Raw genomic sequence first — 27,640 nt, 5'->3', positions numbered from 1 at the left:
TGCAGGAGAGCATGCCAGCAGCAGCACCAGGCATACCTAAAACTTAGGTGTCAACCTGGTGAAGCTATAAAACAGGACTACTTGTGTGCCAAACAGCATAAGCAGCAAGTGGTAGACAAAGCTAAGGGATCCCACAACCAACGAATCAAATCAAAGTACTGCAGTCGTGCCACATCCAGTCGTGAATCGTGGTGGACAATTAAACAACTCACTGGAGGAGATGGCTCCACAAATATCCCCATCCTCAATGATAGAGGAGCCCAGTACAGCAGTGCAAAAGATAAGGCTGAAGCATTCGCAACAATCTTCACCCAGAAGTGCCGAGTGGATGATCCAACTCGGCCTCCTCCGGAGGTCCCCAGCATCACACTTGCCAATCTTCAGCCAATTCGATTAATTCCACGTCATATCAAGAAATGGCTGAAGGCACTGGATACTGCAAAGGCTATGGGCCCTGACAACATTCCGGCAAAAGCACTGAAGACTTGGGTCCCAAAACTTGCCATGCCTCTTGCCAAGCAGTTCCAGAGCTACAACACTGGCATCTACCTGGCAATGTGGAAAATTGCCCAGGTATGTCCTGTACACAAAAAGCAAGACAAATCCAACCCGGCCAATTTACGGCCCCATCAGCTACTCTCGATCATCAGTAAAGTAATGGAAGGAGTCATCAACAGTGCTATGAAGCAGCACTTGCTTAGCAGTAACCTGCTCACTGATGCCCAGTTTGGGTTCCACCAGGGCCACTCAGCTGCTGACCTCATTTCAGCCTTGGTTCAAACATGGACAAATGAGCTTAACCCCAGAGGTGAGGTGAGAGTGACTGCCCTTGATATCAAGGCAGCATTTGACCGAGTGTGGCATCAAGGAGCACTAGCAAAACTGGAGTCAATGGGAATCGGGAAAAACTCTCCGTTGGTTGGAGTCATACCTAGCACAAAGGAAGATGGTTATGGTTGTTGGAGGTCAGTCATCTCAGCTCCAGGGCATCACTGCATGAGTTCCTCAGGGTAGTGTCCTCAGCCCAACCATCTTTAGCTGCTTCATCAATGACCTTCCTCTCATCATAAGGTAAGATGTCAGGATGTTTGATTGATAATTGCACAATGTTCATCACCATTCACGACTCCTCAAATACTGAAGCAGTCCATGTCCAAATGCAACAAGACCTGGACAATATCCAGGCTTGGGCTGACAAGTAGCAAGTAACATTCATGCCACACAAGTGTCAGGCAATGACAACCTCCAACAAGAGAGAATCCAACCATCGACCCTTGTTGTTCAATGGCATTACCATCACTGAATCCCCCATTGATGGGGGTTACCATTGACCAGAAACTGAACTGGACTTGCCATATAAATACTGTGGCTACAAGAGCAGGTCAGAGGCTAAGAATCGTGCAACAAATAACTCACCCCCCTGACTCCCCAAAGCCTGTCCACCATCTACAAGGTACAAGTCAGGTATGTGATCGAATTCTCCCCAAATGCCTGGACGAGTGAAGAAGCTGGACACCATCCAGGACAAAGCAGTCCACTTGATTGGCACCATATCCACAAACATTCATTCCCTCCACCACTGACACACAGTAGCAGCAATGTGTACCATCTACAAGATGCACTGCGGGAATTCACCATAGCTCTTAGGCAGCAGCTTCCAAATTCACGACCACTACCACTTAGAAGGACAAGGACAGCAGATGGATGGGAACACCACCAACTGAAAGTTCCCCTCCAAGTCACTCACTGTCCTGACTTACACATATATCGACGTTCCTTCACTGTCGCTGGGTCAAAATCCTGGAACTCCCTTCCCAACAGCACTGTGGGTGTACCTACACCGCATGAATTGCAGCAGTTCAAGAAGGCAGCTCACCACCACTTTCTCAAGGGCAACTGGGGATGGGCAATAAATGCTGGCCCAGCCAAGGGCTTCCCACATCCCATGCATGAATTAAAAAAAAACTAGGGATGGGCAATGCATGCTGGCTCAGCCAGCGAAGCCCACATCCCATGAATGAATTTTTTAAAAATGTGATGTGGGCATCACTGGCAGGACCCATTAATTGTCCTTCCCTATTTTTCCTTGACAAGATGGTGGTGTACTGCCTTCATAAACTACTGAAGTCCATGTGGTGTAGGCATACCCACAATGCTTTTTTTCTGTTTATTCTTTCATGGGATGTCAGTGTAGCTGGTAGAGCCATCAATTGTTGCATATTCCTAATTGCCCTTGAACTGAGTGGCTTGCTAGGCCATTTCTGAGGGCAGTTAATACTCAATCACATTGCTGTGGGCCTGGAGTCTCAAGTAGGCCAGACCAAGTAAGGACAACAGATTTCCTTCCCTAAACTAGATGGGTTTTTACAACAATTGATGATAGTTCATGGTCACCTATAATGAGACTGGCTTTATATTCCAGATTTATTAATTGCATTTAAATTCCACCAGTTGCTGTGGTGGGATTTGAAACTAGTGTCCCCAGAGTATTAGCCTATGCCTCTAATCTACTAACATTACCACTGCACCACCATTTCCCTCCAAGCTGTGAGGTTTAAAGCCTCAGGAAAAACAAGCAATAAATATTCACTAATAGACAACTGATGGTTAATAATTGGTGCTCAGGTTTCAACTGACACCTTTACATTGGAAATGCACACTAATATTTTAGTGAGAAAGTTATTTCAGTGCAGGAAGTAGACCTGTCATTAAACTTATAATGAAAATACAATATTCAAAAATAAAACCATCCAAGTATCATTTTTCTAACTCTTTCCAATTTACTCATTTCTGTGTTTTTTTATTTTTTCTAACTTTTTTCTACCTAACCTACCCTACCATTTGGAGACCTTTCCTTTTACCTAACTGCTTTCTTTAGCTTCCTGTTATCCATGACCAGTATGTTTTCTATTTGAACTGGACCTTGATTAGTTGAAAATTAGTTTGAAGAGTCATTTTACTTATCCATTAAAAGGGTAACTCTTACAAATCGACATGGTCACTTTCCAGATGCAAGTGAATCAACATTTTCAATGTTTAATGTTTCAAAATAGACAAATATCATCAAGTAAGTTTATTGGCAATCTCCAGAGCCATATATAGATTACAAAGCTCCTTCACAATGCTAAAAGGATTTGAGCATGTGTCTGAAACTCAATTTATGCTCAATGGAATATTGCTTTGAGCTGCATTAGAGTGCTTAAGTTGGAGTTTGGTAAAAGAGGGAGTTCAGTGAAAAGGGAAGGAAGTGTTACTTTTATTTGCCACCTTTCCTCAGAAAGAAGAGACGCGGCCTTGGTAAGTAGGACCTGGTGAGTATTTCTTCTGTCCTTAATATTCTCTATACTCGCAGAAGTAAAAGTAAAGGGTGTAATTTAAGTCATGGCAGGACAGCTCGACCAAGTGGAATGCTCCTCCGGTGCGATGTGTGAAGTCAGGGACACTTCCAGTGTCCAGGGCAACCACATGTGCAGGAAGTGTCTCCAGCTGCAGCTACTGGAAATCCATGTTTTGGAGCTGGAGCTGTGGCTGGAGTCACTGTGGATCACGTGCAAAGATGAGATCTTCATGTACAGTGCGTACAGTGAGGTGGTCACACCGCAGGTAAAGAGTGCACAGGCGGAAAGGGAATGGGTGACTGCCAGACAGAGTAAAGGCACTAAGCAGGATTCCCCTAGTGTCCCCAGAGCATTAGCCCATGCCTCTGAACGACTAGTCCAGTGACATTACCACTGTGCCACCATCTCCCCCAAGCTGTGAGGCCTAGACTCTCAGGAAAAACAATATTCACTAATAGACAACTGATTGTCAATAATTGGTGCTCAGGTTTCCAACTGACACCGTAACATTGGATATGTTCTGGGGAAGATGGGACCTACACAAGCTGGAAGGGTTGCACCCCACCAGGACCAGGACCAATATCATTGCAGGGTTATTTGCTAGTACTGTGGGAAAGGGTTTAAACTAGATCGACAGGGCGATGGGAACCTGAATGGGGAGACATAAGAGAGGAAACAAAGATAGGAATGAGAGACAGAAAAGTAGAAAGCAAAAGTGGAAGGCGGGGAAAACAAGGGCCAGCAGCAACTAGGGCTATAATACAAAGAAAAATGTGTAAAAATATTAAAAAGACAAGTCTAAAGGCACTGGATCTGAATGCATGGAGCATTCACAATAAGGTAGATGAATTAACAGTGCAAATAAATGTAAACAGGTACAATATGATTGCAATTACGGAGACATGGCTGCAGGGTGACCAAGGCTGGGAACTGAACATCCAAGAGTACTTGATATTTAGGAAGGACAGGCAAAAAGGAAAAGGAGATGGCATGGTATTGTTAGTTAAGAATGAAATCAGTGTAATAGTGAGAGAGGATATTGGCTCTGAAAATCTAGATGTAGAATCAGTCTAGTAGAGTTAAGAAGCAACAAAGGATGGAAAACATTAGTGGGAGTTGTCTATAGGCCTCCACACAGTAGTGGTAAGGTGGTTGACAGAATTAAATGGGAAATTAGAGATGCATATAACAAGAGTGCTACAGTAATCATAGGTGACTTTAATCTATATATAGACTGGGCAAACCAAATTCGCAATAATACTGTGGCAGTTGAATTCCTGGAGCGTGTACAAGATGGTTTTTTATACCGGTATGTCGAGGAACAGGCTATTCTAAATTTGGTATTGTGCAATGAGAAAGGGTTAATTAATAATCTTGTTGTGCAGGGTCCTTCAGGGACTAGTGACCATGATAGAATTCTTCATTAGAGTGGAAAGTGAAATATTCCGATCTCAAACTAGAGCTCTAAATCTAAACAAAGGAAATCACAAAGGTATGAGGCATGAGTTGGCTAAGATAGATTGGGAACTTCATTAAAAGGCATGATGGTGGATAGGGAATGGCAAATATTTATGGAGTGAACATATGCATTGCAACAATTATACATTCCTTTCTTATGCAAAAGCACAACAGGAAAAGCAGCCCAACCAAGGCTAACAAAAGAAATTAAGGACATTATTAGATCCAAAGAGGACTCATATAAAGTTGCTAGAAAAAGTAGCAAGCCGGAGGATTAGGAGCAGTTTAGAATTCAGCAAAGGAGGACTAAGAGATTGATTAAGAGGGGAAAAGTAGAGTATGAGAGATAATGTGCAAGGAACATGAGAGCGGACTATAAAAGCTTCTATAAGTATGTAAAGAGAAAAAGATTAGTGAGGACAAATGTAGGTACCTTACAATCTGAAATAACATAATTTATAATAAATAACAAGGAAATGGTAGAGCAATTAAACAATTACTTTAGTTCTGTCTTCATGGAGGAAGACAAATAACTTCCTAGAAATGTTAGGGAAATTGTTGGTCTAGTGAGAAGGAAGAATTGAAGGAAATTAGTATTACTAAAAAAAAGTGCTGGAGAAATTAATGGGAATGAATGTCAATAAATCCCCAGGGCCTGATAATCTACATCCCAAAGTACTAAAGAAAATGACATTGGAAATAGTTGATGCGTTGGTTGTCATCTTGCAAAATTCTGTAGATTCTGGAACAGTCCCAGCAGATTGGAGGGTGGCAAATGTAACCCCACTATTTAAGAAAGGAGGGAGGGAGAAAACAATGGTTAGTCTAACATCAGTAGTAGGGAGAGTGCTAGAGTCTATTATAAAGGATATGATAACAGGACACTTAAAAAATATCAAAGGTTTTAGACAAAGTCAACATGGATTTATGAAAGGGAAATCATGTTTGACAAACCTACTGGAGTTGTTTTGAGGACATAACTAGTAGACTAGATAAGGAGATGTATTTGGATTTGATAAAGTACCTCATAAGAGGTTAATGTATAAAATTAAAGCACACAAGATTGGGGGTAATATATTGGCATGGATTGAAAATTGGGTAGCAGATAGGAAACAAAGAATAGGAATAAACGGGTCTTTTTCAGAGTGGCAGGAAGTGACTAGTGGGATACCACAGGGATCAGTGCTTGGGCCCCAGCTATTCAAAATATATATCAACCATTTGGATGAGGGAACCAAATGTAATATTTCCAGGTTTGCTGACATCACGAAATTTGGTGGGAATGTGAGTGGTGAGGAGAGTGTTAAGAGGCTTCAAGGTGATTTAGACTGGTTGAGTGAGTGGGCAAATACACGGCAGATGCAATATAACATGGATAAGTGTGAGGCTATCCACTTCAGTCGGAAAACAAAATGGCAGAGTATTATTTAAATGGTGATAGATTGGGAAATGTTGATATACAAAGGGACCTGGGTGTCTTTGTACACCAATCACTGAAAGCGAACATGTAAGTGCAGCAAGCAGTTAAGAAGGCAAATGGTATGTTGGCCTTCATTGCGAGAGGACTTGAGTACAGGGGCAAGGATATCTTACTGCAGCTGTACAGGGCCTTGGTGAGACTACACCTAGGGTATTGTGTGCAGTTTTGTTCTCCTAGCCTAAGAAATTATATACTTGCCATAAAGGGAGTGCAGCGAAGGTTCACCAGACTTATGCCTGGGATGGCAGGATTGTTGTATGAGGAGAGATTGGGATGACTAGGCCTGTATTCACTGGAATTAAGAAGAATTAGAGGGGATCTCATTGAAACGTATAAAAATCTGACAGGGCTGGACAGACTGAGTGCAGGGATGTTGTTTCCTTTGGCTGAGGGGGCTAGATCAAGGGGTCACAGTCTCAGGATATGGGGTAGACCATTTAGACTCAGATGAGGAGAAACTTCTTCACTCCAGAGGATGGTGAACCTGTGGAATTTTCTGTGACAGAAGGTTGTGGAGGCCAAGTCTCTGAATATATTTGAGAAGGAAATAGATTTCTGGACTCTGAAGGTATCAAGGGCTATGGGGAGAGAACAGGAGTATAGCATTGAGATAGAGGATCAGCCATGATCATATTGAATGGCAGATCAGACTCAAAGGGCCAACTAACCTTCTCCTGCTCCTATTTTCTATATTCTATGTTTCTATTTTGATCATTTATATTGTGAATATGAACATGCTCTTACAGGCAAATTGTATTTGATTGTGCATTATCTCAAAAATATTTTAATGACATTTCTGTGCTTTATCAAGTTGTTCCAATATCTCTATCACATATTTATTCCAGTTTCACATTAACCCCATGATACGCTGATACTTAATAATCTAAGACCACTGCTACAGATTTTTCTAAATCACTTTTTACAATGTTGTGAAGAGCCCCTATAATATATGTGGATATAAAATTGAATGCTGCAGGTCATACCAGATAATATGTCCAGAATTTATTAACAATTATGTCTTGTGAATTGATAATTCCCCTTTTTAAATAAGAAGCAGAAAAATAATCTGCTCTCACTCAAGGGGTATTTGAACAGTATTTGTAAAATTTTACGAGTCTATATAGTTCACATAATGTAAATGAATAGTGAATGGCTGGGGTCATTCAATAACTCACATTGAATATCAAATACTTTGTGTGTTCAATTGAGGTAAAATGTTTGTTTTTATTAGCTCAATTCACTGATCCCTATTTTGTTGATTATTGTTCATGTTTACATTTAATATCTGTGTACTTTTCTTTCCCATTCATCAACTCTATACATGAAAAGCACATTGGGGTAAGTTTTATTTGTTTGAGTGCTGTTCCATTTCATAATTATTATTTTTACATGGTTTGCCTTGCATTGTATCACAGTTCCACAACTATCATGATCTGAAAATTAAGGCACCTAGACCCCTGATGATAGTCAAGTTACAAAGATTATAAAATCTCAACCAAACACTGATTAGCATGCATTAAGCCCTGTATAAAATTAATTACTTCCAGTATACAAAAGAATTTTATAGTTGGAGAAGATACACAAAGGAACTTTTAGATTTTGAAGATCCCACACAAGTTTTTATTCAATGTAGAATAAATTATTCAGAAATAATATACTACTGACATAACAATAATGGGAAAACAGTAACATTGTAGTGCATTTTAGGACAGTGCAGTTTGAAGATAGGTTGAAATCCACTCACAGAATATATTCTTACAAAGTCCACTGCCTCACTGCCAATGCCCAGTGACTTCCCAGGCTGAACCAAACTGTTTTCAACTTAAATATTCTGTTTGATCCTAAGCTTTATTTTTGATTATGTATCCTCTCCATCAAAGAGAATTCCTTCTCTGTAATGTTGCTTGCCTTCAACTCTTAGCTCAACCCATCTACCACTGAAATCTTCTGACATGCCTTTCTTAATTTTTGATTCTGTTGTTATAGTGCTTTCTTTACTGTCGCCCTCCAATCTTTCACCTTTCATTCATTCCAGCTCATCCAAAACTCTACTGCTTGCTCACCCATCAACCCATCCTCACTGATCTACATTAGCTCCTCATATTTCAATATCTCAAACATAAAATTCTTGTCCTTGTCATTAAGGACAGAATTTTCAGCTCAGCGCATGCGCCCAACCTGCTCAAGTGTGAAATGATACACATTGACATTGGGCGAGCATCCCGACATCAATGCGCACTCACATGATATTTAGTCGACGGGCGCGCACAGGACATGGAGCCATATAGGCCATTAATTAAGAGGCCAGTTAAGGCCCTTGACACCCCAATTGTTGGCGATTTAACGTTGCCCGTGCAATTTCTCGCCTGCCACACGGGCAAAACGGGCAGGCGACAGCCAACAGTTTGCAAAAGCACATCCACAGGCAGGATAAAAAGGGTCAGCAGCATTGTCAATATGAGTAATGATGTATTTTGGAGATCATATGCTGCTGGTTGCTTATTTGAACTAGACAGCTTCATCTCAGTTCAGAGCTTCATTCTGACCATTTCTAGGCTTCATTTCAGGACTCATTGGTGTCTTCCAGGCCCCCAGAGAATTCAGACTATGTAGGCCCTTTCAGATATCAAACAGCCTTCCATTACCCTGGTAATGGGGATTGTGGTCTCCACTGGAGGCACTTCCTCTGAGGAGGAACAGGTGAGCAGAAGTGAGAGGAGGCCAGAAGTCCCAATGCAGTTTCTAGGGGAAGGACCTGTAGGAGGAGAGGTGAGGGAATATGGGGTGTAGGGCCACCAGGAAGTCCAAGGCAGGAGGGGCTGCAGAAGATGGCACTAACCTGCTGCTAGGGTTTACAGGCGGCGATGCAATTACCTCAATATGTCTGAGCTACAATGCTGAAGGAGGGTCCACCTCTCCAGGGAGACTGTTAACTCCATTTGTCAGATGATCAGGCCTGAGATCAGCTCTAACTGTGTAGATGGACACTCCATGTCAGAGGCTCTGAAGATCACAGCGGCCCTCAACTTCTATGCCTCCGGCTCTTTCCAGAGCTCATTGGGGGATCTGTGTGGAGCCTCCCAGTCAACTGTCCACAGTTGCATCAAGCTGGTGACAGAAGCTTTGTTCAGGTGTGCATTTACTTTCATTTACTTCCGCATGGACGAGGTCGGCCAGGCTGAGCGAGCCAAAGGCTTTGCAGCGATTGCTGAGTTCCCCGCGTCCAGTGTGCCATCAACTGCACACGTGGGCATCAAGGCACCAGCGGGTCAGCCAGGTGCCTTCGTTAACAGGAAGGGATTCCACTCCATGAACGTGTGATCACAAGATGCAGAATCTGCAAGTCTGTGTAAGGTATTCTGGCAGCTCCCATGACACATACATCCTGAGACACTCCCAGGTGCCAAGGCTCTTCAGTGCTCCAGCCCGACTGGATGGATGGCTGCTGGGTGACAAGGGCTATTCTTTGAAAAAGTAGCTCATGATGCCTCTCTGCCACCCAAGAATAGAGGCGGAGCAGTGATACAACAGGAGCCACACCTCCACAAGGGCAGTGGTAGAGAGGGCCATTGGTCTTCTCAAGATGCGCTTCCAATGCCTGGACCATTCAGAGGGCATACTGCAATACCCCCCAGAGCGGGTGTCACTGATAGTGGTTGCATGCTGCGTTCTCCACAATCTGGCACTGGCAAGAGGAAACCCAGTTGGAGGAAGACGATGTTTACGCAGCAGATGATGAGTCCAATAGTGAGTCCAAGGATGAGCACAGTGAGGAGATCGCTGAGGGCATGGAGGCAGACCTGGGTAACCTCCAGGGAGGGAAGGACACCAGGGACGCTCCTTCAGTTAGGCTACCAAATAAGAACAACCACCTCATGCCAGGGCTGCTGCCTCCATCCTAGATCCCAGAAAGGAGCATTTCCTTGGCAACCAAGATACACTCAGTGCCTGTGCAAGAGACCCACGTCCAGCATTAAGTACTGACCTACGCTGCACCTTCAGAACAAATGAAGCATTCCCAGGCCAAATAACACAAAATCAAATGTTATTTAATGTTGGAACTCACAGATTCTTGAACTGAACAATAACCAGTGTTGGTAGGCACACCGTTAAAAAATGAAAAACAAAATTGGGTAATAAAAGGTCACCCATGACCAGCCCCTCTTGTGCTTAAGGTGCTTTAAATTTATGTTTACGGATGTTATGTCCAGGTGCTCCTCCCTCGCTGACACCAGCTTTGGAGACGGCCTGCTGACTCTGTTGCCTTGTTGGCCTTGATTATCTTGGCGGTCGTCCTCTGGCCATTGGAGCCCGTGCTGGTCCTGCCTGTGAGGGAGCAGCCAGTGTCACAGCTGGTACCTCCTCAGTCACCGCAGCATCATCAGATGCCATGGTCACTGGCAGAGGGGCGAAGGAGCTGCTGCCTTCGCCCCAAGCACCCTGAGAGGAGCTTGCAGAGATGACAGGCAGCTTGTGTGCCAACGTAAGGTCGCTCTGGACCTCCCTGCTCACCATTGATGGACAGACACCTAGCTGGGGTACTGGGTCCCCCATCCATCTCCCACACTGGCACTGACCGCCTGAGGGCTTGCAGCTCCGCGCACAACCCCAAGGGCCTCTGATTCTGTCCCTGGAGCATCCTCTCCATGAGAGTCACCACTCTCTCCATGGAGGAGGCATTGCCCTTGGCCCTGAGGGTCAATGCAGTGGTCATGCTCCGCAGGGTCTCCTCCACAACAGAGACCATGGCACGCATACCCCTTTGGATCTCTGCCAGATCCTCCCATTGGATAGCCAGCATCCGCTGCCTAATGGACGACTCCAGAGGCCCATCATCAGCCTTTGACTGAGCATTGTCCAGGTCATTAGCAGTCCTCTGACTGCCCTGGGCACTTTCTGCCTCCACTTGCACCTCAAGCGAGTATGAAGTGTCCTTACAAAGATGCTGGTCCTCACTAGACGGTGATCTAACACCCACCGAGGTGTTGGTATCTGTGCTGGTGCCTGCTTGAGAGAGCGGGTGAGACGCAGGTGCATCTGGATCATGGTGGTCCTCTAGGGTCAGGGGTAGGCATTCAGTGTCCTGAGTGCGAACGCCTGCTGGTGAACCTAAAAGACAGAAGAAGAACATGTCATTAGTTAAAGTCATCACACCCTGGAGAGATCTGCATCATGGTGCACTCGTCTTTCGATTATCAATGGGGACTCCAGGTTTGAGGCTCATGTCAGTGAAGAGACTACACTAGAATGGTTGCACAAACCGAAATTCTCGTCTCAGTGTACTGCATTCTTACCTTCTTCTAACACCCCAGCCTCACTGTGGCCAGTTGACCGAGGTGCATGATGCCTCTCAAGCTCCAAGGCCTCCTGCTCATAGCGGGAGAGGATGAGGAGGTGTGGAGAACCCCCGTCAGTCCATGAACTTTCAATGGTGTTATGGGATGTCTTCTCCTGAAAGGAAAGAGGAGCATTGATTAGTCCACTTTCTACCTGCAGTGCCACTGCAGCCTGGCCCACCCCAGCTGAGGAACACCTCGCAGGGCACATCAGAGTCATAGCCCTCGAGCCGCAAGGTACTCAGTCAAAGCAACCAGGGCTCACCCCCTTGGCCAACTCCGGCATCATTGACAGTTGGCACTCAGACCCTAGAACCACTGAGCTCCCTGGCCAGCCCTTCTCCACACTGACTCATTCCAACACGATACTCGACCTTCCTGAGCACAGCAGGTCATTGAAGCGTGTCCGGCACTGCGCTCAGGCACCACGTCTTGGCTGCTCAACCGGACTGCCACCTCCTCCTATGCCTTCTTGGTGAGGTGCAGTGGCCTCCTCCATTCATCTCTGGGGACAAGAGTGTCCCTTCTGACAGCCACCTCCTCCAGGAGGGCAGCAAGGCATTCATCAGAAAAATGTGGGGCCGACTTCCCCGCCGACCTCACTTTGGTGAACCGCATTGGTTCACCTTCCTGGGTCTCAGCCATGTTGCTGTCGCATTTCCAACACAGGCAGCCTCCCTGGGGCTCCCTGCGCCACTTTTGAATCAGCCACCAGGTCACCATTGGACCCGGTAGACAACAGGCCCCCGCCCCCACTCACCCCTTGTCGGAAGTTCTCCAGCTAGCGTTCATGCTGGGCGGGCCTTAATTGGCCCACAAGCGTGAAATCACCTTCTGGCATCGATCATGGGTGGCAGTCGGCTTCCCGCCGAGCCTGCCCGACAACCGCAAAATTCTGCACTAAATCCCTGTACAGCCATACCCCATCCCAAACTCTCTGTTGCTCTAACTCTGATCTCTTGTGCATCCACCCCACTTCAGGCTGCCATGGTCAACATTCCTTGAGGTATCTGGGTCTCATTCCCTGAAATACCTATCCAACTGTTCTCTTCCTTCAAAATCTTCCTTAAAACCCACCTTGATTTTTGGTCACCCCTCCTAATCTTTGGGCAAAATTTATAACTCAGTGGGCAGGTGTGCACCCGACCTGCTTGAGCGTAAAGTGACATGAGTTGACATCGGGCAAGCATTCCGACGTCAACGTGAAGTCGCGCAATATTTCGGCTGGTGGGGACATGCAGGAATCAGCAGTGTGCCTGCCAACAATTAAAAGGCCTGTTAAGGCCATTATAATCTTAATTAACTAACATTTTTCATTGGAGAAAGCACCAAGCAGCCTTTGTACTTCCTAGGAATCCTCATCCATGGGTGGGCTGAGGTTTCCAAAAGCAAATAAAAATAAAATTAAAATTTTAAAATTGAATTAATAACATGTCCCTGCTGTCACATGAGCAGACATGTTTTATCACATTTTATGAACCTTTATTTATTTTTCTGGAAACTCTTCATCATCCTGAGGCAGCTCTGTGCCTCAGGGAGATTTGCAAGTGCGCACTCGCGCACATGCACGAAGTTTGCGCTCACACTCCCCCCCCCCCCACCACCTGCACAGGCAGCGCGCTGAGCGCTGCTGCTCATGTTTCATGGTGGGCGGGCCTTAACCTGCCTGCCAGTATGAAATCGTGGCCCGGCCCCGATTGTGATCGGTGGTCGGCTTTCCCACCCACCCCGCCCGAGCCTGCCCAACATGGGCTAAATTCTGCCCCCTGTCTATTGTTTGGCATCAGTTGCCTTGATGTCTCTATTAAATGCTTTGGGATATTTTTCTACATTAAAGGCACTATGTAAATGTGCACTATTTCTGTTGCAGCATTTTTAAAGAAGCAGATGCGCTACTGAGCTGCAGATGTTAAATGGATGGACAGATAATCAGCCAGCTGTTTTGCAGAACTGGCTGACAGGTTGGGTCTCGGGGGTTATAAAAGAGAAAATATTGGAAATACCCAGTTGGTCAGGCAGCATCTGTGGAGATAGAAACAGAATTGACATTTCAGTTTTATGACTTTTCATTGGAACTAGGAAATGTTAGAAACGTAATAGTTTTTAAGCAAGTGAAAAATGAGGAGGCTGGCAAAATAAAGGGAAGGTCTGTGATAGGACGAAAGACAGGAGTGATCACCTGACAAAAGGGTTGGTGATGCAAGCCCAAAGGGAGTTGTAATGGGCAAGTCAAGAAATAAAATATGTGTCCAGAAGAGGTGCAAATGGCAGATTGATGAACAGCTACTGCCCAAAAGCAAATAAAAGAGAGAAAAACAAGAGAGTGAAACCAAAAGCAGACCACACAAGGAAACCAAATAGGAGAAGTTACTGTTTGAAATTGCTGGACTCACTCTTGCGTCCAGAAAGCTATAAAGTGCCTAATCAAAAGATCGAGCTTACATTGAGCTTCAGTGGAACACTGCAGGAGGCCAAGAGAGAGAGCGAAGTGTCAGTGTGTTGCTATGTGTTTGAGGGTCCTGATTGCTAATGGGTGATTGGCTGGGCCGTTGTTCACTGAGGAATGTGACAGGTTGGTGGTGTAGTGGATAGGTGATATCATTTGAAGATGCATTCACTGACCTTGATCACACATGTGAGGTTATTGTTCAGTTCTGTAGCCAGGTCCTTGGGGCAAGGTGCCATGAATTGACTTTCATAGAATCCTTTGGAGGGTTTGCCTTGAATATACGTCTCATTAAATAAGGAGACCAAAACTGTATGCAGTACTCTAGGTGTGGTCCCACCAACCTATCTAAATCCCTCTGCAGACTCTTTGGGCTGGATTTTATGGTGGCGGAGGAGTCCTGCCACCAGGCCTGAATGCTGGAGGAAACCCACTTCAGCAGTCAACAGGACCGGGGGCCATATCTTGTCAGCAGCAGTAAATTAATTGGTTGCCACCTGAGCCGCTGTCCTTATTAAGCACAGCTCCTGTCCCCAAGAGCTGCCAGCCTATCATAGGGTCAGCAACTCAGCAGCGCCTCCAGGAGTGGTGGCCACTGCTGGGCCTGCCCCTGAAGGAAGAGGATGCATCAACGGCTGTACACTCTCACAGCTAGGTATTGAGGTCCGGGGATGCTGAGACCAGTTAGGTAGGCCCTGGCAAGGGGTGGAGGGGAATGCGGGGGGGAGGTGGGGAGGGTATCATGGTAAGGACAGGTGGTACTGTTGCTGTAGCGATAATCATTGTTCCCCAAAACCTCCTCTTTGGCCAAACATGAGGGCCCCCTCACTGGAGCCTGCCAGGAGGCTGCCAATGTTTCCCTGGTTAACCACTGCTGGTTGAATGCTGGGGAGGCATAAAGAGGCCCTTAATTGACCCTCTAGCTAGCTCAGTTAGCTCTGGATGGGTGGGCCTTCTGAGACCCAAAATGCTTTAGTGGCTGAAAGACAATAGGTGCGCCATCCACCACCTTCCACCACCATCTTGCCAGCCTTTCCACGTCACAGCTCATCCCCAAAGGCATGGTAACATCCAGCCCTTTGTGTCCATCTTACAACTTGCAATCCCACCTCTTTTTGTAATGTCAGCAAAGTTAGCTTTGGTCCCTTCATCCAGGTCATTAGTATAGATTGTAAATTATTGAGAACCAAGCACTGATCCCTGTGGAACTTGCATAGGATGCTTATTTCCATATTTAAGTAATGTTCCTCCAGTCTTTACTTGCCCATTTACAGTCACACTTGAATATTGCATCAAGCAAACTTATGAGTGTTTTTTGGGCAACTGAAACAACTCACTCCCGTCTTCCCTGATTTAGCTGCAAGGCATCTATTTTTCAGGTGTAAAACATGTAGTTATGAATCCCCCAGAGAGTTTTCAGCATGTTATTTCACATTGTTTTGAAGTAGCTGAAGTTGACATGGATGTTGTCTTTCCTTATCAATTTCAAAATGGAAACTTGAGGTACATTGTCTAAAAGACAACATCCTAATAACTAAGTTATTTGTGGTAATGAATCAAGACATAGGGCAGAATTTTCTGCCTGTTGGGCAGACAGGCCCGACCCAATCTCTAGCAGGCAGGAAGCTGATCCCCACCAGAGAAGCAGGCCCCCACCGCCATTTTATGTGGGCAAGCCATTTAAGGCCCACCCAACGTAACATCCGGCGGGAAGTGCTATGTGCTTCCTGTGCGGGTTGTGGGGGGGGATTCCCTAAAAGCGAGAGTGAGCTCTTTTGCGCATGCGCACTAAAGAGCACACATCTCCCTGACGCTAAGTGCTGCCTCAGGGAAATCACTTACACTCTGAAAAGTGTTAAAAATAGAAAAAGAAATTCCCTAACATGTCCCCCTCATGTGACAATGTCACACGAGATGGGACATGTTCATAATATACATACTAGCTTTATTAAAATGTTTAAAACCCTGCATAAAACCTTATCCCACCTCTGGATGAGGTTTCATGTTTTTTCTATTGCCAGCCGGGCTCCCGGCCTGCCCACCAACCTTAAGGTTGGACGTGCAGGTCCTTTAATTGTTTTAATGATCCTGTCAATGGCCTCAATTGGCCTTTGACAGGTCAGCGGGCCCACAGCTGATTTGGCTGTGCCCCTGCCTTCCTGAAAATTTAAATGGGGTGGGATGATGTTGGGGGCTCCCCCCGACGTCATCCTGCGTCACTTTACGCATCGGCGAGCGGGCCCCGCCCCCTGCTCGCCAACAGCAAAATTCTGCCCAAAGAGTTTTTGTTCTCAGTGCTAATCAAGCGTGACATTAATGCATAATTAAAACTCACTAGCATCCTATACAATAGTTTTTTAGTATGTCTTCAGTCATGCATGATTAACAGCTCTGATTTTAGGGGATTTTGAACTGCATAAGTAATTCGACGTTGCCCCATAATTTTTAATTCTGGCAGGAAAAGGAGGAGAACTTATATTTATACAGTGTTTTATCTAACTCTCCAGAAATCTTAAAGTATTTCATTTATCATGATTTGTTCAAAGTGTGTAGGTGACTGATCTGGAATCCATAGATGAACTATTATTCACATACAGCATTTCTTTCCAAGTGATGAATCTCATTGTCTCATCCAAAATGTTATAACTTACCATTTACATTCTCAAAATTATATTTAAGATCTTTATCTGATTCTAATTTTGTTGTTTTAAGCTCTGTGTTAATTCAGAATACTGTTGTATTATTTGATTTCAATATTAATTTATAGAAAATATCTGATCATTAGTTTTAAGTGGCCAGCCAGTGTGAAATTGCATTCGGGGGCTGCTGTCAGGCAGAAGCACATTTTGTGTCCGCTTCCAGGCCTGCTGATCACGTGCGCCCGATGAATGTAAGATTCAAGCCATGGAGGATGTCCCAGTTGACCCAAGTAGGAGTGAATTATAGAGCACATGCAAGCTAACACTTGTATAGCAAGTATAAAGATTCATATTTAAAAAAAACTAGTTCTGCTTCTGAATGTTGTTCCTGTTCAGCAATGAGCACAAGCAAAATGTGTTGGGGAAAAGTCCCAAATGTAATTGCAAGCTCCATCTAGCCATAGCCAGGAAATAAAGAAATTTACTTGGTAAGGCCACCAAAATTCAAATTGTAGTCAAGACTAAAGCCTAGATTTCCAAGCAGTTATTTTTACATGACCTCCAACTCAATCAAGGAAAAGGGTTACTTCTAACATTATAAAACAACAATCAGAACGACAAAGCAGAAGAGTTGAAATTATAATGCCTTTGCTAGGAGTTAAGCACTTTGCACAAAAGCAGATAAAACATTTTCATATTGTGTGATTGATTTATGGAGTATTATTATCACAAACTGTTCCTGTGCACTAGAACCTTGTCTTACAGCAATATAATTTAATATCTATACCTGTATACTCATAAGTACTACAATGACACATTAATCATGTTGGTCTTGCAATGGCATTCAACTGGGTCACTTGGTAGCACTCTAATCTTTCAATTAGATTTTTTAGTTTCCAGTCCCACTTTTGCAGATAATCTACATGACTTTGGTACATTGGAAATGCGTTGTGCATTGGAGCTAACTTATTTTAAATGAAATTTTGGAACACATCACCTGCCCGTTCAGTTGGATACAAGGGATCCCATGGCACCATTTAAGGAAGAGCATGGAGTTCTACCATTGTTCTGGCCAAAAGATTGCCCTCAACCAGCGACATCAAGAATAAATTAATTGATCATTTGCTGTTTGTGAGATGTCACTGAGTGCAAATTGGCTGCCATTTTTGCCCACATTATGATAGTGACTACTCTTCAAGAAGAATCGAGTAGCTGCTTTGGGATGACCTGGCGGCATGAAGCATGCTGTTTAAACACAAATGAGATGAAATTAGTCTTCAGATAATGATTAGGAAGTCTTTACACTTTTCCGAAATTTTTCCCCATGCAAAAGAGAATCAGACAGCATGTAAAACACATTGCCATTCTGTTATTTCCCATTTTGCGCTATTGCTGAAGACAGATTTCACGCTCAGTCTTTCTTCGATTGATTTAAGAACCATGCCTAAGTCAGGCAGCAAAGAACAGTCAAGTATAAGGCAGTGCCAATTTCAAAATGTCTGTATGATTTGGTGTTCTTCACAGGCATGAACTATTAGAAGAAGCCCGGAGAAAAGGTTTGCCATTTGCACAATGGGATGGACCAACAGTAGTCGCATGGCTTGAGGTAGAATTGCATTTTTAACCCTTTCATTTCTGAATAAAAGCAGTACACTAACAAATGATCTGAGAAATGTGCATGAACAATAAGTGCTATTTATTGTCAGCTAAACAATAATTCAAAATAAAAAAAGCTTTACATAATAGAATAACTTTTCATTATTTAAGCTTATTGACATTCCAGGGTAATTTTATGAATTTTCACCCCAGCAATAAGCATTGCCTACCCAGAGCACAAATTCATGATTTGCTTAAATGCCTCTGCTCTGCCCCCACCACCCCCACTTCCCCCCAAGATAAATTAATTGAAAATCATGTGGGGGCTGAAATCAAGTTCTCAATATGCACTCCCAACTTGTGAGGCTCCAACCTGGAAATGCAAATTCATAAAATTATTGCAACAGATTATTTCTCCTGGAGAACAACTACAAAATCAATTTTATTCAAAAAGAATCTACTGTTTTATCATTTATTTTAGTTATTTTACCTTTGTTGCTATATATTCTGCTAACACAAAACAATACTACTTCATTACAGAATGACTAGCTTTTACTAACTGTTACAATCCCAGCTGCTGTTAATATTGAACAAGTCAGATCCCAGAATAAAACCTGGCTTGATAAATCCTAAATTCTATTTTTTTAGAAACCATGGAGGAAAGTTACTGGACAAATTCACAGAACTCTGCTGATTACTTTTAATACAAAGAATATTTATTAAAACAAGAAAAGTGAACTATATTATGCCAGACAAAAAGATTGGAAAGGTCTCAATGCAAACACAAGAAGATGATCCAAATTCCCACTATTCCTTTACCGCAGAAATATCTTTACAGACACACAAACCAGTGAAGAGTTACCACTAGCTTGACACAAAGGCTTCTCACTTGGGACTGGCACAGTTGCAAACAGTTTTCTTCCAGTGGATTCCTGAGCATTCACTTGATGTTTCTCACCCAAATCATAGCTCTCCCGAGACACCCAAAACTTCACTCTAATTCGCGGATTCTTCAACCGCAAACTGCCAACAAATAAATTCCCTAAACTCAGGTCTTCCAGTAACAGCTCTGCTAAACTGATCATTTAACTGAGTTCTATAATTGATTATCCAGTTAACCATTGTCCAACTAGCCTTGCAGTTTTTCTTCTCAGAGAGCTTAGAAAATCTCAGTCTTCTCTCTCTGACACAAACATTGAACACTCCCTCTCTACTTCTGTTTTTCTGTGTCCTTGTCACTGGATCACTGTTGCTAGGCAACAGTAAAGATTTCCTGTTTTCCCATATTTTACTGAGTTTTCAACCCCATTTAACACATTTCCTTAACTTCAGAGATTGTAAAACCTCATTAAAATGCATATATATATATATATATATATACAACCAAACCCAAAAGCGCTGACCTTTTAGTCAGGAGTCTATCCAGACTCCCAGGCACCAAGGCTCACAAACAACCTAAATGAAACTGAAACTATTTTACCTTTCTTAACAGACAAATATTACATATATATCCAACTTAAAAATTATCCATTGTTCATAACATAACACATTTTTAATGTAATATACATTAATCATAAGGCTTTGATTCCCAAATGTTGTAAAAGGTTTTTGTTGTTACGTTTAACACTCCAATCAATTGATCAGGCTGATTTACTTCTTGAAGCATAATTGCATCCTCTCTTTTAACACCCACACCTCCAGCCCCAATCCCAAGTGTAAGCCAGGTGGTGTGCATTTCCAGCACAAGCCCACCATCTGGCATGACCTAGGACTTGCAAATGAGGATGTCAAACCTCTCAGGCCTTCAACAGTGGTAATGGCCATGGCCTCTAGATCAAAGGCGATATCCAGTACATAAAAGGAAAAGATACTGACCTTTTTCCTGGCTTCTGCCCCTTGCTCAACCTCCCATCTAAGTGGGTCTGGGTGCAGGAACTAAGGCCTACATTTTCTAGGCAGCAGCCTGACATTGGGAAAGCAAAATGAGGCAGGAAAGCTGAATACCCTCTCTCCCACTTTATTTACATAGCTGCAGCTTCTTGGAATTTAACTGCTCTGCTCTCCCTTTGGGCTTCTTGATAAGATCCCTGCACAATATAAAAGAGACTGACCTGATAATGATTTCTTTATCTACAATATCCATTCTTTTCTGGTATTGAAATTGTTAAGACTTGTGTATAACAGAACAGTTTTTTCAATAATCTTGTCTTTTTTTATTAAAACGTGCAGTGCATCAGGGTCCGCGATATCTCGGATCGAGTTCTCAGTATTCTCAGGAGGGAGAGTGAGCGGCCAGATATCATGGTCTATGTAGGGACCAATGACGTGGATAGGAAGGAGGAGGAGGTCCTGCAAAGAGAGTTTAGGGAGTTAGGTGCTAAGTTGAAGGACAGAACCTCCAGGGTTACAATCTCAGGAGTGCTACCCGTGCCACGTGCTAGTGAGGCTAGAAATAGGAGGATAATGCAGCTAAATACCTGGCTAAGGAGATGGTGCAGGAGGGAGGACTTCATGTTTCTTGACAATTGGGCTCTGTTCCAGGAAAGGTGGGACCTGTTCCGACGGGATGGTTTGCACCTGAACTGGAGGGGGACTAACATCCTTGCGGGTAGGTTTGCTAGTGCTGCTCCGGGACATTTAAACTAGATTTGCAGTGGGAGGGGAACCAGAGTGTTAGAGCAGATAGTGAGGTGGAGGAGGATAAAGGTCAAGTGAGGAATGCATGTACAGACAGAAATCAAGGGTCCGTACATGATAGAAATGCTCTCAGGTGCATCTATTTCAATGCAAGGAGTATTGTCGGAAAGGCAAATGAGCTTAGGGCGTGGATTGGCACGTGGGATTACGACATTATTGCTATTAGTGAGACTTGGTTGCAGGAGGGGCAGGACTGGCAGCTCAATGTTCCGGGGTTCCTTTGTTTCAGATGTGATAGAGGGGGAGGGATGAAAGGGGGAGGACTGGCATTACTAGTCAGGGAAAATATCACAGCTGTGCGTAAGCAGGACGGCCCGGAGGGCTTGTCTACAGAAGCCATATGGGTGGAGCTGAGGAATGGGAAAGGTGTGACCACACTAATAGGGTTGTATTATAGACCGCCCAATAGACAGAGAGAATTGGAGGAGCAAATCTGTAGAGAAATAGCAGACCGATGTAAGAAACAGAAAGTTGTGATAGTAGGAGATTTTAACTTTCCACATATTGACTGGGATTCCCATACTGTAAAAGAGCTGGATGGCTGGAGTTTGTCAAATGTGTTCAGGAAAGTTTTTTAAATCAATATATAGAGATGCCAACGAGAGAGGATGCAATACTTGATCTCCTATTAGGGAACCAGACAGGTCAGGTGACAGAAGTATGTGTAGGTGAACATTTTGGGTCCAGTGACCACAATGTCATTAGTTTTAAGCTAATTATGGATGAGGATAGGTCTGGTCCTTGAGTTGAGATTTTAAATTGGAGAAAGGCCAATTTTTTGGAAATGAGAAAGGATCTAGGAAGAGTGGATTGGCATAAGTTGTTTTCTGGCAAGGATGTGTTCAGTAAGTGGAAGGCATTCAAAGGCGAAATTTTGAGAGTGCAGAGTTTTCATGTTCCTGTCAGGATTAAAGGCAAAGTTAACAGGCATAGAGAACCTTGGTTTTCAAGAGATATTGGCGATCTAGTTAAGAAGAAGAGAGATGTGTATAGCAGGTATAGGCAACAAGAAGCAAATGAGATACTTGTAGAGTACAGAAAATGTAAAAAAATACTAAAAAAGGAAATCAGGAAGGCAAAAAGAAGACATAAGGTTGCTTTGGCAGATGATGTGAAGGTAAACCTGAAGGGTTTCTACAAGTATATTAAGAGTAACAGGATAGTAAGGGACACAATTGGTTCCCTTGAAGATCAGAGTGGAGCCTCACGAGATGGGGGAGATCTTAAACAGTTTTTCTGCATCAGTATTTACTCAGGAAACTGGCATAGTGTATAAGGAAGGAAGGGAAACAAGCAGTAGTTTCATGGAACATATAGAGATTAAAGAGAAGGAGGTGCTTGCTGCCTTACAGCGAATAAAGGTAGATAAATCCCCCGGGCCTGATATCATATTCCCTCGGACCTTGAGGGAGACTAGTGTAGAAATTGCAGGGGCCCTGGCAGAAATATTTAAAATGTCCTTAGCCACGGGTGAGGTGCCGGAGGATTGGAGGGTATCTCATGTTGTTCCATTGTTTAAAAAAGGCTCCAAAAGTAAACCAGGTAATTACAGGCCAGTGAGCCTGACGTCAGTAGTAGGTAAATTATTGGAAGGTGTTCTGAGAGATCGGATATATAATTATTTGGACAGCCAAGGGCTGATTAAGGATAGTCAGCATGGCTTTGTGCATGGTAGGTCATGTTTAACGAACCTTGTAGAGTTTTTCGAGGAGGTTACCAAGAAAGTAGATGAAGGAAAGGCTGTGGATGTTGTCTACATGGACTTTAGTAAGGCCTTTGACAAGGTCCCACATGGGAGGTTAGTTCAGAAGGTTCAGACAATTGGTATCCATGGAGAGGTTGTAAATTGGATTCGAAATTGGCTGTGTGGGAGAAGACAGAGAGTGGATGATTGCTTCTCAAACTGGAGGTCTGGTGTGCCTCAGGGATCTGTGCTAGGACCTTTGTTGTTTGTTGTCTATATCAATGATCTGGATGATAATGTGGTGAATTGGATCAGCGAGTTTGCTAATGACACTAAGATTGGAGGCGTTGTGGACAGCGAAAAAGGCTTTCAAAGCTTGCAGAGAGATCTGGACCAACTGGAAAAATGGGCCAGAAAATGGCAGATGGAATTTAATGTGGAAAAGTGTGAGATGTTACATTTTGCAAAGTCAAACCAAGGTAGGACGTACACAGTAAATGGTGGGGCACTGAGGAGTGTGGAGGAACAAAGGGATCTGGGAGTTCAGATACATAGTTCCCTGAAAGTGGCGTCACAGGTAGACAAGGTTGTAAAGAAAGCTTTTGGCATACTGACCTTCATAAATCAAAGTATTGAATATAGGAGTTGGGATGTTATGGTGAGGTTGTATAAGACATTGGTGAGGCCAACTTTGGAGTATTGTGTGCAGTTCTGGTCGCCTAACTACAGGAAGGATATCATTAAGATTGAAAGAGTGCAGAGAAGATTTACTAGGATGTGGCTGGGTCTTAAGGAGTTGAGTTACAGGGAAAAATTAAACAGGTGAGGACTTTATTCCTTGGAGCGTAGAAGAATGAGGGGAGATATGATAGAAGTTTACAAAATTATGAGGGGTATAGACAGAGTAAATGCGAGTAGGCTCTTTCCACTTAGATTAGGAGAAATAAACATGAGAGGACATGGCTTTAGGGTGAAAGGGGAAAGGTTTAGGGGGAACATTAGGGGGAACTTCTTCACTCAGAGAGTGGTGAGAGTGTGGAACGAGCTACCGTCTGACGTGGTAAATGTGGGCTCACTCTTAAGTTTTAAAAATAAATTAGATAGATACATGGATGGGAGAGGTCTGAAGTGTTATGGACTAGTTGCAGGTCAATGGGACTAGCGGAATAATATTTCGGCACAGACTTGAAGGGCTGAATGGCCTGTTTTTCTGTGCTGTAGTGTTCTATGGTTCTATGGTTCTATCTTTAAAAATCCAAACAAATTCAGAGTTAATTCGTATAATTATGCATAGAATTATCTCATGCATATGCAAAACCATGTTCCTGGCATTTATAAATTACCTGGAATTATAATCTCAATGCAGAATAGTTTCCTTTCAAATTACACAAAACTATGGGCGGAATCATCCCAAATTTGCACTTAAGTGCAATAGTGGGCAGGAAAAAGGATGTTAACCCGCCGGCCACAAAGGCAGCTTTTCACACCACATCAACCCAATCCCGCTTCATTAATTATGCATTTCCAGAAAACACACCACTTCAATGGTGGACAGGCTCTCAATCGCCTGCCTTGCCATCAACTTGCCGCTTCATCACGCCGGGCACCATACTTAAAGTGCAACTGCATGCACACCTCTCAGTGCTTCCAGCCCAGACTGCAGCAAAGAAGACATGGCCCCAAATGGCAAGAAGATTGCAGCTCCCCGGTTTAATGACACATCCCTCGAGCACCTTTTTGAATGCAGTGGAGGCCCGCCGTGATGTCCTCTACCCCCGCTCTAGGCAAAGACTAGCATGCAAGGTCACCAATCCAGCATAGAAGATGGTGGCAGCAGTGGCCAGCAGTGGTCACTCTTCTCACCACCCTCCTCATCACTCTCAACTCACACATTCACAAACCCATCACACATTCACAGGGATCACACACCTCAAGGGACATCACCATTAACTCTCACACACACCCTCACATCCTACTCAAGCTCACCCTCTGCAGCTCACGTCCTCATCCCATCCATTTCTCCACTGACCACACAAACATTCCATGCAGTGCCATATGTCCTGCTCACACGCTCTCCATCTGCTTTCATGCAGGAGAAGCTGGCTCACAACAGCAGGGAGAGGTCCCAGACCAGATGGGATGGAGTGGTCCACATTAGGCCCCTCACTTGCTTTGACGAGCGTGCCATCGCGCTGACTGGTGAGGATGTGGACTGTGCCTGTGGCGACAGTGAGGTCGGCAGTGAACACCCTTATGAGGATCCTGCACCACATCATCCCTCCCTCAATGCAACTGTGAGTGCTCTCTCTCCTGACTCTGCTGACATGCACTGATTATCTCTATTTTGGTTCACAGGGAGCTCTGCCAAGCGACCAACACCCTCAGCCAGTTAGTACCTCTGCTCCATCCATGTCCTCACCTCCAGCCAAGAGGATTCCTCCTCCGTTAAAGAGCTAGAAATAAGCAGCCTGGAAGACGCGTCACAGCGCTTACCCACACCCTCTACCAATGCAGATACACACACCTATGTGGGACCTAGATTTAGAGCAGGCTTGGGTTCACAATTTTGTGGTCACCACACGGACAGGTGTCCACAGCAGGAGATGGCAGATTCAGTTGAGCTTCCTGGTGCTCAGAGGACTGCTGGAGAAGAGGTGTCTGTGAGGTCTGAGTCAGATGACAAACCTCTGGATTTGGATATCCAACTCATCATAGAGAATGAGGAGAAGGCGGGAAACATCATGAAGATCTGTTGGAAGCCCTCATGGAGTGCCACGCCTCTGATGCACACCCACTGAATGAAATATCTAAATGATGCACGTTGACATCGGAATGCACACCCGACATCATCACGGGTCATTTTGCACATCAGCGTGTCAGGCCCACTGCTGCACGCTGACAGCAATATTCTGGCCATAGATTTTAAAAGACCCAGACAAAGAAAGACAATACCCTGGACAGTCGAATTCAAAGTGAATCTCCTTAACTTCAGTTCTTTGTAAACAGCAGCTTGAGGCTGAAGACTTTTCACACTTGTAAGATCTTGTACACAGCCTTCGCTCTTTTATACATATTTTCCCATTTGAATGCAAATACTCATTGTTCCAGTATCTCTTTGGCTTCACCTTCCTGATTGTAAAAAATTAGCGTAGTATCCATTTTACCAGTAATCTTTGGGAAAAATAAACACAATTTCTAAACTTCACCTGGCTAGGTGACACATTTCACTCCTCCTTTGAAAACAATCTAGTCTGGTTTATTTAAAAATGCAAATGTTCTTTCACACCTATGTTTACATACTTAACATTTCAAACCTAGTTCATCTCCTGAAACATCAAAACCTTCAGACTAAGCCTTCAGGCTTTAATCTAATTAAGTCACACACACGCACATATACAGACACAGATACCACTATTTTACAATAAATTCCAATAACATTAAAAGAATTATTATATCTTCCTGACAAGCTACCTCTTCCTCTCTAGCTCGCGATGCCCACATCCTGTGAAAAGAAATAAAAAATGCAGGGGAAGCCTCCATCACAGATATGGTCCCTCAGTCAGAAAGGCCAAGGATGCTGAGATGATGATGATGATGGTGCCCCACAAGGAGTGGCTTCCTCACCTTTCTTGGTGACTACCTCAGCCCTTTGATGGCACTCTGGATTGCTAGAGGGGACACAACTGAGATCTATGCTGTGCATTTTTGTACCATCAGTGCCACTTTTCAGTCAGTGCTGCAGAACATTGCATGCATTCTGTGCATGTCAATGCACTGTTCCTGCACCAACTCAGATCTACTCAACTGCATACAGTTCTCATGAGTTTGGCCACGCTCTCAATGGAGCAGCTCAAGCATTCAAAACCCTGAGCCGGGGTAGCGCACAGGAGCTAAATGGACTTCAGCCATGACCCTGCACTGCCTCTGGGAACTCCGACTATTGGGTAAACACCTCATGCAGCTGATCAAAGATTCCAAATGCTGTGCCTCTGTGGTCAGCTTGGAATGGCTGTGTTTTCTCCATTCTCGAAGGGGGGATCTAGCTTACAGATGCCTCTTCCTCGCTCACTTCCTCCTTCTTTCTAGTACCCAGTGCCAGCCTTTCTAACCACATACAAATACTCACCAGTGTGAGTGTATCTGCGCTGGTGGAGATGATGTGATGATGCTGGCTCAGCTAGTTCTGTTTCTTGAGAGGCCTCCCAGTGATGCTTCTGCACTGTCATTCTCACCATGACTGGCCCAATGGGAGACACAAGAAGAAATTCATGAGAACTCACCTGTGACAGCAGAAGCTTCTGCAGAGCTGAGTCTTCAGAATTCAGTTAAGGCATTGGCAAGCTCTAGGATGAATAGAAGTGCACTCCATCCCCTTCATCTACAGAATTCAATATCCCTTTACCCTTTTCTCCAAGTTGTCCCAACTCTCTATCTCTGATCTGATCATGGGGGCCACCCTGGGTATTTCCATTACACCCTTCTCCATGGCTGTGAGGTGGCAAGCTGAGGATAATGTGCACATCACTCTAGTGAATTCTGCACCCTCTTCTGCAGGCACTGCAGGCCTCTTCCAACAATGCTAACTGCTCTTTTAAATAAGAAGCTACATGCGTCAGTGCTACCAGGTCTTCAACAGCCCTAAGGCTCTGAGCCTCGCTGACAAGTCAGTAGTAATCCTGGGCACACGGTTTCTCTCATTTTCAAGAGCAGGTAGACTCAGGCTGCTCAGCTGTTGTGTCTGCTGGTGGTTACAGAGTTGGAGACCTGTCATCTGGGTCTTGTGTTGCAACCACCTTGCCAGAGCACCCAGGTCCTCCAGACAATATTTTGGTAGCTGACAATTTCTGCCACTTCCAGATAAGCCTGTTTAGTTTGTCTGGGTGGCCTCCTTTTGTCACCCTTTACGAACAAGACCCCTCACCTCTCTCTTACTGCCTCCAACAGATCCTCCAGGGTTGCATCAGAA

The 27,640-nt window shown here is 44.2% G+C and overlaps 1 protein-coding gene across 1 annotated transcript in view; it reads left to right on the top strand.

The window, feature by feature from the left end:
- Positions 1-27,640, top strand: part of ppfia2 (PTPRF interacting protein alpha 2) — a 647,479-nt gene that overhangs the window by 520,522 nt on the left and 99,317 nt on the right. The window contains exon 24 of the mRNA XM_041215777.1: positions 18,222-18,303. Coding sequence (XP_041071711.1) covers positions 18,222-18,303 — 82 coding nt within the window. The remainder of the gene's footprint in view (positions 1-18,221; positions 18,304-27,640) is intronic.

The sequence above is a fragment of the Carcharodon carcharias genome, chromosome 21 (assembly GCF_017639515.1).
Source record: "Carcharodon carcharias isolate sCarCar2 chromosome 21, sCarCar2.pri, whole genome shotgun sequence".
Lineage (NCBI taxonomy): Eukaryota > Metazoa > Chordata > Chondrichthyes > Lamniformes > Lamnidae > Carcharodon > Carcharodon carcharias.
This window is presented reverse-complemented; position numbering and strand designations above follow the sequence as displayed.